Source organism: Gouania willdenowi, chromosome 6 (assembly GCF_900634775.1).
Source record: "Gouania willdenowi chromosome 6, fGouWil2.1, whole genome shotgun sequence".
Classification (NCBI taxonomy): Eukaryota; Metazoa; Chordata; class Actinopteri; order Blenniiformes; family Gobiesocidae; genus Gouania; species Gouania willdenowi.
The window spans coordinates 39,674,587-39,693,108 of record NC_041049.1 but is presented as its reverse complement, the minus strand read 5'-3'; the positions used below and the strand labels follow the sequence as shown (position 1 = coordinate 39,693,108).

The following is an 18,522-nucleotide window of genomic DNA, read 5'->3' as shown; positions in this document are numbered from 1 at the left end:
TATATATATTAACAGTGTTAAATTCTAATAAAAAAAAACTACATTTTTAAATATTGATTGTATCTTGTATATTTTGATTTTTGTATTGTAGTTTATGAGATCTGTTACATCACATTAGTAAAACTCAAGACCCAGGGGCCAAATTCGGCCCTTTAGAGCAGGGGTTCTCAACCATGGGATTGCAAGATTATTTTTGCTTAATTTTCCAAACTTGCCATATTCTATCCTATATTCTTCCTTTTTCTTGCTATATTTGCTCTTTTTAATGCATTTTTGCTACATTACTCTCATTTAAGCCACTCCATCAAATTTGTTTTTCTGCATTTTGCACATTTTGGGCACTTATAAACCCTTTCTGCCACTTTTCCACCTAATATACATAAGATAATTTGACTCATTATTACCATATTTCATGCTTACTACCCCATTTCTGCCACTTTTATGCAAATATTGACACTTTGAATAAATAAATGTGGTTATCACAGATTCATAGAACAATGGACCATCATTTTACTGACTTTATAGATGGGCCCCAAAAATCTTTCTCCTTTATTCCCCCTTATAGAGGACCTTGTCTCCACATGACAGTTCTTCAATGTTTATGTTTTTGTTCAACCACCTTCAGGTGCAGTGAGGGTCCCCAGTCTCTGGAACTTTAATCTTGGGGGTCTGATTCTCCTGTTCTTCTGATTTTCACTGATCTTCTGTTAACGAATCATTCGTCTTTGTCTCTAAATGAATCCTAACGTTGATGTTTATCAGATTTATGTTTATCAGCTCAGGCATTGCTGCAGATTGACAAAGTTGCTCTACCTGCATTTAGTGTAACGAGATCTCCCGTCCTCCGCTGACTCCTCCTCTCCGGCCCCTTATTGAATGGGGCCTTTGTGGCATTCCAGGGGAATTCCTGCAGGTGAGGGAACCAACAACTATCCCACACTCAGCTGACACACTGTTACTGCTCTAGATGCTCAACGATCAGGTTAAGGTTTTCCACGTTTCTTAATGTATAAATAATATGAGGGTGGGGTCAGAGCAGATGGAGTAGGGAGGGGTGGATCTCTGTCTAAGCAGGTGAGCAACCACACACACACACACACACCCACAAAAACAAACACACTCAGCAGAGTCTGCACGAAGTGAGGAAAGCTTGTGTTTGTGTGTTTGAGGAGCAGTGAGTGGATGGATGTGATCTGATGTGGAGACGTAGAGGATCTACACCACCTGCTTCAGTTAGAGACAACACAGAAGGTGAGTGTGTGTGTGTGCGTGTGGTGTCAAACTCATTTTAGTTCAGGAGCCAAATATGGATCATTTTGATCTCAGTAGTAAAATCAGTTGGGCCCTAGTTTTTAATATCATTCCCATCTTCACTTCAGAAAATTATTGATCTTCTAACCAATTTTTGTGTAATTTAGAGGATTTTTGTGAAATTGTTTTTGAGAAATTGCATATTTTCACAATTTGCAAATAAACATGACTGCATTCATGTGATATAAACAAATAAAAATGGCAAGACCCTAAAGATAGTGTAGAAAAGAAAATAGCAGTTTGGATTAATTACAAATTCGCCCAAACTTTTTCAGAAGTACTTTTCTGTATGTGCATCAACTCCCTGAAGGTATGTTTGTTCCCACACTGGTTTATTAATCTTCACTTTGCCAACACAGTCCTACTATTACTACTACTGCTATCATTACTGCTGCTGCTTATTTCAGAGACTTTTTTTTAATACTCTTTGATTGCCTTCAAAACGTTTTTCACCTTTGGAAAAATGTTGTCTTCTTTATCTTTGCCATCATGATCAGAGTCCACTCAAGGAAGGAGTGTAATCTCTACCTGCTGTTATTACTCTACAGTTCCCCTTTATCTTTTTATTGTCTGTTTTGCCCTTTGTTATCTAATGCAACCCTCAGGCACCAAATATCTCACTTCATACTGTATGTTCCTGCTCCCGCATTAACCATTCATAATAAAAGATAAAGACAGGTACATTTGTGGCATAAAATCAACTAAAGAAAGGTATTAGTAACTTAATAACAGCTTGTTAGAATTTAAGGTTTTTGACATTACTTTTGATAGTTTGTAATTCAAGAAATTAAGGGTTTTAAGATGGTAATAGCAAAGAGTCAACATTTGATCTAAATCTCATCAATGTCTGATATTTATTTTATTTTTTTATTAGTACATCTGTAAAAACAAAAAGAACAATACAGAAAAAATCAATTAAATTACTGAAAGTATACAGTATATTAAGAATAAAAACTCATTGATATATACACTCCTAAAAGATGAGTATTCAACATAATTTGAAAATTATTCATGGAAACTATTCACATACAGATATATGTATACATAGCTATATTTGGTTATATACATTGTTGGGAGAAACTAGTTATTTTTTCAATATATTCATTTTTGAAGTAACTCAGGAGTGTAACTTAATAAAAAAGTGAAAAGTGGTACAATTAACGTTACAACTAAAGTAACTCAAGTTACATGCATATTTAATTTAAGTGCATATTTGTTTTGTTTTCTCAGTTTGCAATTATTTGAGGAAAAAAAGATGATCATTATAGTTAAATATAACTTATGGGGAACAAAAAAGAGCTTTCTGCTTCTGAAACAGCAGAAATATTTGAAACAAAACTTAGACCGTTATTCGAACACTATCAGTGTGATGTAATTAGTGTTCTGGACCAAAAGTAACTCAAAGTAGTGTAACTCAGTTACATTTAAAAAACAATAATATTGTAATACAAATATATTACATTTTTATCCCAGTAACTAGTAATATAAATATATTACAAGTTTAGAGTAACTTACCTAATACTTGTTATATAACAGAAATCTATAGTTTTTTGGACTGTTGAGAAAAAACAGTCAAAGTAAATAAAACAAATTGTCATTAAAACACTAACAATCTGTTTTGTGAATTGAACTGTTCTAAGGGAGCCTAAGGTGGTGGGAATACAAATGGGAAGAAGAATAAAAGTTCAATACTGAGAAAAATTGAGGTGAATTGGACCAAAAACATTTCAAATCTGGCGGTTATGTAAAATGAATACATTTAAAATTAAATTAAAACCAGTGATATTGTCGTCTTTTCTTAGGCTGGAGCCAGTTAAGTTGATCATAGAGTTCACAATGATGAGTTCTATATGGACATTTTAAAATGAATCTACACAAGGTGTTAAACAAAACATTAAGTGAATTAAGATGCATGTTATATGTATTTTGGTAAACTACATCTGCATAGTCAATTATAGGTAGAAGAAGCTGAGAAATTATTTTCTTTCTTACTTGTAGTGTGAAACAATTTGAGTACCGATAGAGATGCATTAAACAAGAATAAGTGCGTTTTAATATACTAGTACAGTGCCCGTCAGAAGTATTATTATTATTAACCTATCCCACACTAACTTTTATGAACAGTTCCAGTCCGGTTTCTGCCCCCTCCATATCACTGAAACAGCACTCACTAAAATCACCAACGACCACCATGGTAGCTGATTCTGGACTCCTCACTATCCTCATCCTCCTCGACCTGAGTGTGGCATTTGACACCATCTCTCACACCACCCTTCTGAACAGATTAGCTTCCATCGGCATTACCCTCACCCCCCCTAATTCAACTTTTTCAATTCAACTTTATTTATATAGCCCAAAATACAACAAAGTCATCTGGTGTGAAGCAGTATGATGGGTTATGCAATGAAGAACAGAAGTGGGGGTTGTCTACAACCCAGCACAACTGTGTCTGACTGTACATCATCCCATTGTAACCCTAACCCATTAGAACTATGTGTAGATGGTGGATCGTGTTTGAATATAATGTTGGTGTTCTACTATATAATCTTAGTTCTCAGTTCCTATTTTTAGGTTTAGAGCTTTTTTCCTAGTGGTTAGGTTAACGCTATTATACGGTATAAGCTTTAGCAAATAAGTAGGTTTTGAGTTTACTTTTAGAGGTGGAGAGAGTAACAGCCTCCCGTACTAAAACTGGGAGCTGGTTCCAAAGGCAAGGCGCTTGGTAGCTGAACGCTCTGCCAAGATATTCCTGATTTTAGAGATATTACGGAGGTGGAAGAAAGCTGTCCTTGTGATTTGTTTAATATGGGAATTAAAGGACACGTCAGTATCAAAGTATCAAAAGTTTTTTGCTGTGGTGCTGGGTGACAGAGTAATGCCATCCAGAGACACTATTTGCTCTGATAACTTAACTGATTTAAATCCTATCTCTCCGGCCGCACTCAGTTTATCCAGCTCAAATCCTTTAAATCAAACCCCTTCCCTGTCACTACAGGTGTGTCCCAGGGCTCAGTCCTGGGGCCCCTTCTCTTCATTATTTACCTCCTCCCCCTTGGCAATATCTTCCATAAATTTGGCATTCATTTTCACTGGTACGTGGATGACACCCAGCTCTACCTCACCAGTAAACCATCTTCTACCCTCCCCCCCTTCCCTTAAAGACTGCATCACAGAAGTTAAATCATGGCTTAATCATAATCTCCTAAAACTCAACAGTGACAAAACAGAGTTTCTCCTCATTGGTACAAAATCAACACTCTCCAAATCCAAAAGTTTCTGCATCCAAATTGACAACTCCTTGGTCTCTCCCTCCCCACAGGTCAAGAGTCTGGATGTCATCCTCGACAGCACTCTATCGTACAAATCCCACATCAATAATATCACCTGGTCTGCATATTTCCACCTCCACAACATTGATCGCCTCCGCCCCCCCACCACTCACACTGCTGCTATCCTTGTCCACAGTCTCATCACTTCCCAGCTTGATTATTGCAATTCCCTTCTCTTTGGTCTCCCCAGTAAATCTCTCAATAAACTTCAGTTAGTCCAGAACTCAGCTGCCCACATCATCACCAAAACCCCCTCTATCACCCACATCAGTCCTGTTCTCCACCAGCTCCACTGGCTTCCTATTCAATTCCGCATCCACTTCAAGATCCTTCTGTTAACGTTTAAGGCCATCCACCACACTGCCCCCCTTACCTGACTGATCTCATCCACATCTACACTCCATCTCGCTCCCTCAGATCATCTTCTTCCAATCATATGTTCACTCCCGCAGTCCGCCCTACCACCATGGGGAGCAGAACTTTTAACTGCTCTGCTCCCTGGCTCTGGAACTCACTACCTCTGGATCTCAGGAACATGGACTCATTCTCACAGTTCATAGTCGGACTCAAAACCTACTTATTTACAACAGCATTTCTCACCTGACCCCCCTGCTCTGTCCCTGTGTTTTAGCTTCATTCTTACTGTTGTTTATATACTGTTTTAGCTTAAATTTAACTGTGGTTTTATACTCTGCTGTTGTGGTTTTATCATATACTGTTAAGTGACCTTGGGTGACGTGAAAGGCGCTGAATTACAAATAAAATGTATTATTATTATTATTATTATTATTATTATTATTATTATTATTATTATTATTATTATATAGTGGGTGACATGAAAGGCGCTGAATTACAAATAAAATGTATTATTATTATTATTATTATTATTATTATTATTATTATTATTATTATTATATAGTGGGGGCTTAAGTAGAGTTGTCAGTTATGGCCAAAGGAGTATGTGTTTGAAGGTTGGATGTACAAAGAGGTGTACATACTCTTACTCTGTAGTGTTATTAAGGGGTATATTGTGATCTCCCTGGTTTAATTCTATGGGACATGCGCATGATAAATGTAATTGTTTTTTTAACTTATTTTTTATATATTTTTACGTTTTGTGTATTTTTCTGTAATGTATGTTTTTTGGAGTCATTATAATCCGTGTACCCTTCGTTCTGTGGTTATTCTGTTTTAAAACCAAATCAAAATAACAAATAAACAGTGAGGTTATTTTGTTTTTCTGATTTAAAACCAAAACAGAAAAACCAAAAACCAGATGAGCAGCATTTTTCTGGTTTTTTTTTTTAAATGTGTTCTGTTTGTGTGATATTTACGAGAGAGAACTTCCCTCCCCAGGTCCTGGACCAGATTTCCACACACAATAAGACTGTTAAGAATTTACTTTCGCAGTTTTCTGGTCCTTCTCATGTTTTCACTCAGTCTGTGGATGTTTTAGCTCCTAAAAAGCTGCTCACGTTTATGTTGTTTCGTGGTGTTACGATCCAAATAGTAAAAATTTATTTTGCACGTTATTAAATATCGCAGCAGCAGTCAACACAAGGAAATTGACCACAAGAAACGATTAATTACACCACCTCTGGTTCCACGTATCATGTGCATGTTTTACGTAACATCCATTTTTTGGTTTTGATTTATTTATGTATTAATAACGTTTCAATTCACCAGTAAAGTGACTTTTGCGTTGCTTCTTCTTATGTCCGGATCGGGAGCAAAAGTCCGCCCAGTCACCAGTTTATCTGGATACGATTTGGACCATAACACTGTTCAGTAAAGTTGGCAGATATTCACAGATTCAGACTTTCAGCATCAATAACTCTTTAACGAAACATCACCAACACACAAATTACGCCTCTGCCATCAGTGTGAGGTGGGCAACATGATACAAGATCATTTTTTATCAAATGCAGCAGAAAAAATGCAGGTTTTTCCGTTCCTGGTTTTAAATTAATAGAACCAAAAAAACAACCTGTTTTTTCAATTTTTCAATTTGGTTTTGAAACGAAATAACCAAAGAATGAAAGGTACACGGATTATGTGTAATTTTGTATTTTTGTGTTTTCTTTTTGTGCATTTTTTGTATAATTACTGTTTTTTGTTGCCAATGTAGTGTGATTCTGAAGTCATTTTGTGTATTTTTGTATCTTTCTTGGTGTTGTTTTATGCATTTCTGTTGTCATTTTAGTGTCTTTTTTGTATACATATTTAGTTTTGTGTATTTTGAGTCATTTTCATATTTTTGTGGTCGTTTGGTGTTTTTTTCTGCAATATATGTTGTAGCCTTTTTGTCATACTTCAAATTTTGCACATTTCACTTGTTTGGTTTTCTGGCATTTACCATATATATTTTGTGTAAAGTTTGCATTTAGTTTATATAACTATGTTGTTTATTACTTATTTTATCTGTTAATTATTTAATGAAGTGTTTATATACTGATCTGTCATCCTGGACTTCATTTATCATCATTCTGGGGCAGGGAGGCCCCATAGTCCTTCTTGCCAGGGCCCCCAGGGGTCTAGAAATGCCCCTGCAAGGTGGATGACTGGGAGTTTGGGACAAAGTGCCAGGGACTAACTGGGACAAACTTTTTTATAATGTAACACACAGTTTACACATTCTCACTTACCACTATCACGTTTTTTCTTTTCATCCTCTTCTGGTTTTTATCTTCTTTTCATGAGCCCTGAGGGATATGTCCGCTTCTTTTTTCCATGTGTGTTTGATAACATCAGCACGTTGATGCAGGGACTGGTAGTAGTGGGGCCCCATTAGGGAGGTTCCTGACGTATCACTGTAATGTGTTCCCGGAGGGTTTCAAGTTGTGTCACTGATATCTGCCGTCTGTCGGTGGCCCCTACTAGTAACTAACCAGTGACTACTCAGGAAGGGCCCCGTGCAGGGGATTTTTAATGTGCTGTTGTTGCAGCGTCTCAAAGCAGTTTCATTATTTTGTCATTGAACTTGACTGTCAGCCGTCCCTCGGGGCCCCCTTTCAGCTCGGGGCCCCCTTTCAGCTCGGGGCCCTAGGCAATTGCCTGTGTTGCCTACCCTGTTGCAACGCCTCTGCGTGTGGTCTCATCTCCTCCGTGGGTTCTCTCACACACACGCACTGGCAGAGGAAGAAATACGGACCCTCTTCCGTTGTCACAACTCTCTCTCTCTAAACGGCTCTGTGTGCGTTCTGCATGTACATCAAAGGTATGCATTTGGTTATATAGCACGTGGTAACAATATCAGCGTTTATAATGCTGTATCCGCTGAGAAATGTGCAGCTTTAAACACAGCCGCATGTGCCCGTCAATTATGTACAATGTATGTTTTTCTTGATGAAAAGTATGATAACTTCATTTTGTTGGCATTGCAGGTCCAGAACATGTAACGTAGCTACTTATTAAATAAAGTGTGTGATGTCTGCAGATAGAGGTTGATTTAGAACACACCTGCACGTCCTGCTGTAGGCGCTTGTATGGCAAGCCCTTTTAACATTTAATAAGATATCTGAAATTCAATTGCAGATATCTGCAACTCAATTGTTACATGTCACAATTGAATTGTAGATATCTGCAATTCAATTGTTACATGTCAAAATGTGCCATTGACTTCCATTCAAATTGAATTGCAGATATCTGCAATTCAATTGTTACATGTAAAAATGTAATTGCACATATCTGCAATTCAATTTTGACATGTGGCAATTCTAATTCATGATATCTACAATTCAATTGTTACATGTAACAATTGAATTGCAGATATCTGCAATTGTTCTCACATTGCAGATATCTGTAATCTAATTGGTACATGTAACAATTGAATTGCAGATATCTGCAATTGAATTACATGTCGAAATTGAATTCTTGATATCTGCAATTACATTTTTACATGTAACAATTGAATTGCAGATTGAATTCAATTGTTACATGTAAAAATGACATTTTGACATGTTGAAATATATTTGTTACGTGTGAAAATGGCTTTACAGATATCTTGAATTAACATTTCAACATGTCAAAATTACATTTGAACATGTTCAAATGTAATTTCCACTAGTGAAAACTAAATTGCTACATGTCCGCCAGACTTATTAAATGTTAAAAGGGCTTGCCATAGCGCTTGATGGAGGAAATACGTGCAGTAGATTGACGTAGGATGATCTATTTTCACACAAACACTGGCGCGAGCGCGCGCACACAAACACGCATGCACGCACAAACAAACACTTGTGCGGAGCAGACAAACACGCCCTCAAACATCTGTGCGCACACACACATTAGCATCAGGCTAGTTACCAGAGAGGCTAACAATACGTTTGGTTTCTAACAATACCTGCTGTTGAACTCTTTATTCACTTCAGTCTAACTCTCCACCTCTGCTCTGCATTTAACTTGTTCTGCTGACCAAACAACAGACAGGGCTCCTCTTCTTCTGCGTCATCATGTTCTACGAGTTCTACAGCTTCAGAGCTTTCATGTCCATTTACACCATAAGCATGGTAACCAGAGCGCTACTGTTTACCTTCACAGTGCAACATTGAAAAGGCTCTGGTCTGACGGTGCAGCGTAGCGTTCAGAACGTTGTGTAATCAATATACAGGTACGGCGGTTTATTAAAAATGTATATCATAATGAAAATATATACCGGTATTTGGTATGAACTGGTATACCGCCCACCCTATAATGATAATAAATATACATATATATCCGAGTCCTGATCGGGAGATAACGTCCGATTCTGATCGAGTCTGAAACCAGTGATCGGTCCGATTTCCAATCACATGATCCGATCGGGACATCCTTATAGAGGAGGGGAAGATACATTTCAAATTGATGGCTTATGAATTTGCAATAAACAGTTAGTCCAGTGAAAAAAAAGTTAGATTTCTTTGTTGAATAAGTTTACACTGGAACAGTTTCTGGTGTGAGGAGGAGCTCTGAATCTAAGTGAAAAACATGAGAAAAGCTGCTTCTGTAGAAGTTGGGATGGATATTATTTGTTGTCATGGTATTGCAATGATGTTTTTGGGAATTAAAATCATGGTTGCTAATGAGTGTTGATGTGGGTGTGTCCAATCAGCAGCATGCTCCAGACAGTCAGTGATTGGCTGTGGTGGGACCGTCTGTGGTTGCCAAGCAACGTGTCCTGGTCAGACCTGGAGGATGCTGAAGGTCGAGTCTACGCTAAAGCTTCTCAGCTCTACTTTGCCCTGCCCTGTGCTCTCTGCCTGCTTCTAATCAGATGTGTGTTTGAATGGTGAGCACACACAAGTGAGCTTAGCTTAGCTTAGCCATGCAATCATCTGATCTCACAACCCCAGGATTAGGGTTTGCACAAGCTCTCAGTGATGTAGCAACCTTTTAAAGTAGCAGTGTGCTGGTGAAGTAACTAAGGCTCTGTGGACTCTTTCAGCTTTCTGGCTGCTCCTCTGGCTCATGTCTTAGGTGTCAGGGATAAAGTGAGACTCAAAGCAGAACAAAATTCCATCCTGGAGCAGTTCTTCATCCACCAGGCCAAGACTCCTTCACAGGTATGAGAGGAAAGGCTTTTAGGATGATCTCAAAGTCATTTCATTGTTTTGTTGTTTAAATATGAAGTTATTTTATAAAGATCACAGATAACACATGAATCATTGTGGTGTTCTAATTCAGTTGTAGATAACTGTCCATATTCACATTTTCAATTAAACTACTCAATAACTTCTCACGGACAGTCCCACAAGATTCCCCTAAAATACACAAAATTGGTCAAAAAATCATGTAATTTCTGAATTAAAGATCCTGCAATGACTGAAATCTGTCACTTATTGTTTGTATATTGTCAGTGCTTTATATACTGTATAACGGCGAAACTTTCATGGCCTTATATTGGGGCCACAGTTGGGAAAAAAATATGTATACACCGGCAAATAATGGATGTGCCAAATGGATGTGCCAAATCATAAATGTGGTTAAATTGGCAAAAAGAAGCATGAAATACGGTGAAAAGAGGTTAAAAGTGACAATAATGGGTCAACATATGTAACAATAGGTGGAAAGGGTTTATAAGAGCCAAAAATGTTTTGCAAAAAATTTACAGAAAAGGCATTGAAATTTGATGGAGAAGTGTCTTAAATGGGAGTAATGTAGCAAAAATGCATTAAAAGGAGCAAAAATATGGCAAGAAAATGTAAATAGGTTAAAATAAGCAAAAACGGGCCTAAATTGTTCATCAGAAAATATTAACAGGAGTCATTGTCAGTACATATGTACGTCAGTGTGTGTGTATGTGTGTCTCAGGCTGACATCAGGGCTCTGTGTAAGAAGTCGGGTTGGCAGCAGAGAAGAGTGGACGTGTGGTTCAGGAGGAGGAGGAATCAGGAGCGACCAAAGCTTCAGAAGAGGTTTTGTGAAGCCAGGTGTGTATGTGTGTGTTTATTTATCATGTATATCATAGGTGTCAAACTCATATTAGTTCAGGGGCCGAACACGGCCCAGTGTGGGGTTGTAAGGGTCGCAGATTATAGGAGCGCAAAACAAGCAGTTCCAACATTTTACTAGGTTTTACTTCCATGTATAAATAATAAATAAAATGTAAGGCACAAACATGTCCAGTCAAAAAGTGACTGATACCATTTTGTGACAATTTATTTATTTTTTTTTAATTTTAGGGAAAATTATCAAAAGAATTTTAGTAAAATTCAAAAATTTTGAAAAGAAAAAGAGAGTTTCATTGAATTTGTGTATTTCTAAGGACTGAGATAATTAAATGGTAAATGGACTTGATTTACTGTATATAGTGCTTTATCACCACACTGAAGCAGTCTCAAAGCACTTTACATATCAGCTCATTCACCCAATCACTCTCACATTCACACACCAGTGGGACAGGACAGTCATGCAAGGCGCTAGTCGACCACTGGGAGCAATTTAGGGTTCAGTGTCTTGCCCAAGGACACTTCGACACATAGTCAGGTACTATCCCTACCACCTGAGCCACGGTCAATTACCACTGAGTTAATTGGTAATTTACACAATGACTCATGTTTTCTGTCATTTTTACTTTCTCCTGCAGGCCAAATTGGTTGCCTTAAAGGGCTGTATTTGGCCCTCGGGCCTTAACTTTGACACATGTGATGTATATCATGTATTAACATGATCAATTCATTATTTGATTCTTTCTATTCTGCCCACAGCTGGAGATGTGCTTTTTATTTTTTCGCGTTCTTCGGAGGACTTCTAGCTCTCTACGACGTAAGGACCAGTTCTTCCTATCCATCACTTTTATTCTCATCAGATAACATTCAGGCTGCTCCCTAACTGAGTTATTCTTGTTCTCTTGGCTTTAGAAACCCTGGTTTTATAACCTGAAGGAGGTTTGGTCAGGTTTTCCTAAACAGGTACATTTTTTTTTTGGTCAAACCATACACAGACAGACACACGCCTTAAATTCAACGTCTTACAACGTATGTTTGTGTCCCTACAGTCGGTTTTGCCATCACAGTACTGGTATTACATCTTGGAAATGGGCTTTTATATTTCGTTGCTTCTCAGCCTCACATTTGATGTCAAACGTAAAGTAAGTCAACCAATTGTTCTTTGTTTTATTATGTTATTCACATTTTGTTGAGCCATATTGTTTTTTATATAGGTGTTTGGGTTAGATCCATGTGAGGTGGTAAATGCATGTACTGTGCATGTTTGCAGGACTTTAAGGAGCAGGTGGTTCATCATATAGCCACACTCACACTTCTGAGTTTCTCCTGGATTTCAAACTACATCCGTATCGGGACAATAGTGATGGCTGTCCATGACTCTGCTGATATACTGCTAGAGGTAAGAACTACACCGATTATTTTTGAAGGGATCCTCCACTGTTTTTTACATATTTGGCTTAAAATCTTTAAAATGTACTTATTACTATATTTAACAAAACATTATTTTGCACCATATTCATTCAATTGCCTTTTAAAAATGGGACTACTTTACGGTTTTAGAGCCTGTGTTTCTCCATTCTTGAAATCATGTGATTGATGATGTCACACAGCCCCACTGCCTGTAAACATCTCATTGTTTTCTATTGGAGTGAAGCATTCAGCCTGATTTTTAGATCATTTACAGCTGATCTAAATACCGTTAATTACTGTTACATCATGGGCAACACTGCAGTACACTGTGTGCTCTCCACTTGTGGAACTATTTTTGTCGGTGGAGCCAAATTATTAAATTAACAAACAAATGTCTTGTCACTTATTACTGTTAATTAATAAAATGGGCTTGTAGAATTGTTGTATAAAAGCAATATAACACTAAAGGGAGTGCTGTTGTGCTGAAATATCAGCACTGGTGTGATTATCTATGGCACGTGTCAAACTCAAGGCCTGGGGGCCAAATCCGGCCTTTCAGAGCATCGGATTCAGCACGTAGGAGGAAGTGAAAATGACAGCGAAAATATGAATCATTGTATAAATTATCAAATAATTCAGTAGTAAATTTTTGTGGAAAGAACTCAAAATTTTTCTAAAACCCTGCAATTTTTCTCAAATTATTCGACAAAATCTCCCCAAATTAATAAAAAAAATGGGTTTAAAAAAAATCTAAGGACATTTAAGTATCTGCCACTTATTGCTAAGATATTGTTGATGCCTTCCATACTTTCTGTCTAATTTCTAACTTGAAGTGCAAACTTAATAATAATAATGCATCAATTTAAATGGCGCTTTCTCATAGACACTCAAAGCGTCTTACAGAATTAAGGTATTATTCTTTCACTCCACACTTAGTGGTGGTAAGTTACTATTGTAGCCACAGCTGCCCTGGGGCAGACTAACAGAAGCGAGGCTGCCATAGTGCGCCATCGGCCCCTCCGACCACCACCAACACTCACTCACACACTACATTCATACTAGACAATGTGGGTGAAGTGCCTTGCCCAAGGACACAGTGACAGATTCCACTGTGGCACCTGAAATTCTCAGTGGTCTCTCAGATCTAACGGAATCAGGCAATGACAGGCTGGTATGGCACATTAAGGTTGAAATTGTTTGTTTTCCCGCCTAAAACCTGCACCCCACTTGTGATCCAATTAGTCCGTATTAGTCCTTAAACAAAAGGAGTTTGACACCCCTGGTCTACGACACTCGGCCTCGTGCCTACGACCGAATCACACCAGTGATGATATTTCAGCACAACAGCACTCTTTCATGTGATATTGCTTAAATGTCTTTATTTATTTAAAGAAATGGGCGTTGCCAGCAGCTTTACGTTGTGTTTGTGTATTCCTTTATTTATACTGTATGCATACTTTGTAGTACAGATAGTACTTTTTACTGAATACAGATCTTTTAAATTCCACAGGGTGCAAAAGTCTTAAACTACGCCAAGTACCACCGGACAGCTAACGCTACATTTGCAGTGTTTACACTCCTGTTTATGTTAACGAGACTTGTTATTTTTCCATTTTGGTGAGTAACTAACACCTATAGTACATTTTTTTATAAAGTGTTTAATGTAATAAACTAAATAAGTGCATATATCATTTGCAGGCTGATTCACTGTACGTGGGTGTACCCAGTTGAGCTCTATCCTCCCTTTTTTGGCTACTATTTCTTTAATGTCATGCTGATGGTGCTTCAGATCCTCCACATCTACTGGGCTATTCTCATATCAAGAATGTTTTACAAATGCATCTTTTCCAAGGTACGTTCACAAGCCTGTCATCTTCAGTTCAAGCTCATTTCCATTTGATTGTGACATTTTCCTTTTCGTCGTGCCACAGCTGGAAGGAGACGACAGGAGTGATGAGGAGGAAGATGACAGCGAGCCGCTGAAAGAAAAACATCAGAATCACGTGAATGGCTCTGGAGCGAGAGGCCGGGCCAACGGGCACGCACCCACACGTGCACAGTAGTGTTAAAAAAGTAAAGGAAATATCCGACTGAAACATGGATGTGTTATTGTGTCTTTAAATGCTACGAGTAGCATTACTTCCCTCCTACTTTGGAGGGAGCATCTCTACTATCAGAAAACATGGCACATTTATGACATCTCATGAATGAGACCATGTTACAAAGGGGGAGTCCTCCACGCCCCTCTGCGCTTGCCTTAGGACAGTTTCCCTCCCATTGCTATCAGGATAGCTGTGTTCATCGCCATGACAACTGTTGTGATGGTGATGAATATTATTTTATGGAGACGGTGTCTGTCCCCCGACCCATATTTCACAATTATTTTAACATAAAATCAAATAAAAGAGCTATCAATTATAAAAATCTGAAAAAAATTAAAATCTCAAATCTAGAAACACCAAAACATAAAACCATTAGATGTGCTCTATTAAATATTAGATCACTGAGATCCAAATCTCTACTAGTAAATGACCTTATCTCAGAAAATAACTTTGATTTATTCTGTTTAACTGAAACATGGCTGTATCAAGATGAATATGTTAGTTTAAATGAAGCCACTCCTCCCAGTCATTTAAATACTCATATGCCACGAGACATAGGCCGTGGAGGTGGTGTAGCAGCTATTTATCATTCCTCTCTCCTAATCTATCCTAAACCAAAGGCCAGTTACACTTCCTTTGAAAGCCTGGTTCTAAATTTATCTCATATCGAATCAAAAACCTGCCAGCCAGTCTTATTTGCGATAATTTACCGTCCTCCAGGCCCTTACTCTGAATTTCTATCAGAATTCTCTGAGTTTATATCAAACTTAGTCCTCAGTTCTGATAAAATACTGATAGTAGGAGATTTTAATATCCATGTGGACAAAGATAGTGATAGCCTGAGCTCAGCCTTTATGTCCCTAATAGACTCAGTTGGCTTTTTTCAAACTATTAATGAAGCTACTCATCGTTTAAATCATACTCTTGATCTTGTTCTAACATATGGCCTTGATATTAATGAACTAAAAGTCTACCCTGAAAATCCTCTGCTATCAGATCACTTTTTAATATCTTTTAACATTATCCTAGAGGATCTCGCACTGTGCAATAAAATAGTTACAAGTAGAAATCTATCCAACAGTGCTGTGGCTAAATTTAAAGAGGCCATTCCTGCTGCCTTAAACTCAGTGCACCATCCAATAAATAACTATGATATTAATTATAACCCCTCTCAACTGGATCTGCTTGTCGATAGCTCTGCTAGTCTACTAAAATCCACCTTGGACTCAATTGCCCCATTGAGGGAAAAAACTATTAAACGTCAGAGGAAAGCTCCGTGGTTTAGCTCTGAAACTCACACACTCAAACAAACAACCCGTAAATTAGAGAGAATGTGGCGCTCCAATAAAACAGAGGAGTCACGAATACTTTGGCAAGAAAGCCATAGTAAATACATGACAGCCTTACGACATAGTCGATCTACATACTATTCCTCACTAATTGAAGAAAATAAAAATAATCCGAGGTACCTTTTCAGCACTGTAGCCAGGCTAACACAAAGTCAGAGCTCTATTGAGCCCATGATTCCTCTAGCCCTCAGCTGTGAGGACTTTATGACATTTTTTAACGATAAAATTCACAAGATTAGAGATAAAATTAGCCACTCCCTGCCTTCACCTGGGCCTGCTGTACCATTAAATGTAAATAGGCCTAACCTAAACTGTTTCACACATATAGGACTTCAGGAACTTAACTCTATTATTTCATCCTCCAAACCATCGACCTGCCTTTCAGATCCGATCCCAACTAAGCTGTTTAAAGAAGTTGTTCCCCTAGTCTGCCCATCTTTGTTGGAGACAATAAATATATCCCTATCAATAGGCTACGTGCCACAGTCCTTTAAAGTAGCTGTAATCAAACCCCTTCTCAAAAAACCTACTCTTGATTCCAGCACTTTAGCAAACTACAGGCCTATATCTAATCTTCCTTTTATTTCAAAGATTCTTGAGAAAGTTGTGGCAGCTCAGCTCTGTGAATTTCTTCAAAACAACAGCCTGTTCGAGGACTTCCAGTCAGGCTTTAGAGCTCAACACAGCACAGAGACTGCTTTAGTTAAAGTAACTAATGATCTACTCTGGGCTTCAGATGAAGGACGACTCTCAGTGCTGGTTTTATTAGATCTTAGTGCAGCTTTTGACACTATAGATCACTATATTCTACTAGAGAGATTAGAGAAATTACTTGGAATCACAGGGACTGCCCTAAACTGGTTTAAGTCCTACCTATCTGATAGGTACCAGTTTGTACACGTGAATAATAAGTCTTCTGTGTACACTAAAGTAAGCTACGGGGTTCCTCAGGGCTCTGTGCTAGGTCCAATCCTCTTCTGTATCTATATGATCCCCCTTGGTAATGTTATGAGAAAATACTCTGTTAACTTCCACTGCTATGCTGATGATACCCAACTGTATGTATCAATGAAGTCAGGTGAGACAAATCAGCTATCTAAACTTGAGGTCTGTCTAAAGGACATTAGGGCCTGGATGGACCAAAATTTTCTTCTTCTCAACTCAGACAAGACTGAGGTCATTGTACTGGGCCCGCGACACCTTAGAGAAACCTATGCTAGCCTAACTGCCCTAGATGGCATTACTCTGGCACAAAGCACAACTGTTAGAAACCTTGGGGTTCTATTTGATCAGGACTTATCCTTCAACTCTCACATAAAACAAACTTCAAGAACTGCCTTCTTTCATCTCCGTAACATTGCTAAAATCAGATCTATCCTGTCTCAGGGCGACGCCGAAAAACTAGTCCATGCTTTTGTTACCTCTAGACTGGATTATTGTAATTCTCTTTTAGCAGGCTGCCTGAGCAAGTCGCTTAAGACACTTCAGCTGGTTCAAAATGCTGCAGCACGTGTACTGACTAAAACTAGGAGAAGAGATCACATTACTCCTGTATTAGCCTCTCTGCATTGGCTTCCCATAAAATATAGAATAGAATTCAAGATTCTTCTTCTCACTTATAAAGCCCTAAATGGACAGGCACCAGTCTATCTCAAGGAGCTTGTAGTGCCATACAATCCCCCCAGAACACTACGCTCTCAAAATGCTGGACTACTCGTTGTTCCATTCATCTCTAAAAGTAGTATAGGAGGAAGAGCTTTCAGTTATCAGGCCCCACTTCTCTGGAACCATCTACCAACCACGGTTCGGGGGGCAGACACCCTCTCTACCTTTAAGGTTAGGCTCAAAACATTCCTCTTTGATAAAGCTTTTAGTTAGGAACCAGCTCATAGCTCATAATTAAGATGCAATAGGCATAGACTGCCGGGGGGGGGGGTCTGGCATGCTCGGTTGGAGAGAGGTTGGAGAGGGCGTTAAGAGAGAGGTCATTTAGGTTAGAGAGGGAGAGGGTCCCATTCCTCTTTCAAACACTCCCTCTATGTCTGCTTACTCCCTTGTGTGTTTGCTCCTGTACTCCTTCTGGCTTTTGTCTTGCAGGTCCGTGGGATCCTCAGTGTGGAGTTACAGAGACTCAGCGGCTCTGTCTCCACCCTTTTCTCTGCACACACCCAACACAGCATAACGTGGATGGCTGTTCATCATAGGAATGGGATCCACACAAGGTTCCTGCTGCTTAACAGAAGGTTTTCCTTGCCGCCATGATGAATTCATGTTGGGTGTGGGATACATATGTATGTGTATATACGTATATATGCATATGTGTGTATCCATAAAATGAAGAGTCCGTCCTTAAGACTGCTCTACTGTAAAGTGCCTTGAGATACCATTGGTTATGATTTGGCGCTATACAAATAAAGATTGATTGATTGATTGATTGAGTAGAGTCCATATCTACTCAAAGGAAGGCAACACGTGAGTGTAAAAAAAGGTTTTACAGAATCTGTGAAGGACAAAAGTTTATATGAAGCTGCAGCTCAAGCAGAGTGAAGAACTTTTATTGTATTTTACTCAGAATAAAATTCCAAAATTGATTGTA

The 18,522-nt window shown here is 38.4% G+C and overlaps 1 protein-coding gene across 4 annotated transcripts; it reads left to right on the top strand.

The window, feature by feature from the left end:
* Positions 1-1,066: 1,066 nt before the first annotated feature.
* Positions 1,067-18,522, top strand: cers3b (ceramide synthase 3b). 4 transcript variants are annotated; one of them, XM_028450764.1, is made up of 12 exons: positions 1,067-1,251; positions 9,730-9,906; positions 10,063-10,180; positions 10,929-11,047; positions 11,825-11,882; positions 11,978-12,028; positions 12,115-12,207; positions 12,336-12,464; positions 13,986-14,092; positions 14,174-14,327; positions 14,407-14,603; positions 18,363-18,522. In XM_028450764.1, exons 2-11 carry the CDS (start codon positions 9,734-9,736, stop codon positions 14,536-14,538), a joined length of 1,134 nt encoding a protein of 377 aa, XP_028306565.1. In that variant the 5' UTR covers positions 1,067-1,251; positions 9,730-9,733; the 3' UTR covers positions 14,539-14,603; positions 18,363-18,522. The 4 variants fall into 4 exon arrangements, with proteins under 4 accessions (XP_028306565.1, XP_028306566.1, XP_028306567.1 ...); XM_028450765.1 differs by having other exon boundaries at positions 1,068-1,251; positions 9,733-9,906; XM_028450766.1 differs by lacking the exon at positions 1,067-1,251 and adding an exon at positions 8,603-9,249 and having other exon boundaries at positions 9,733-9,906.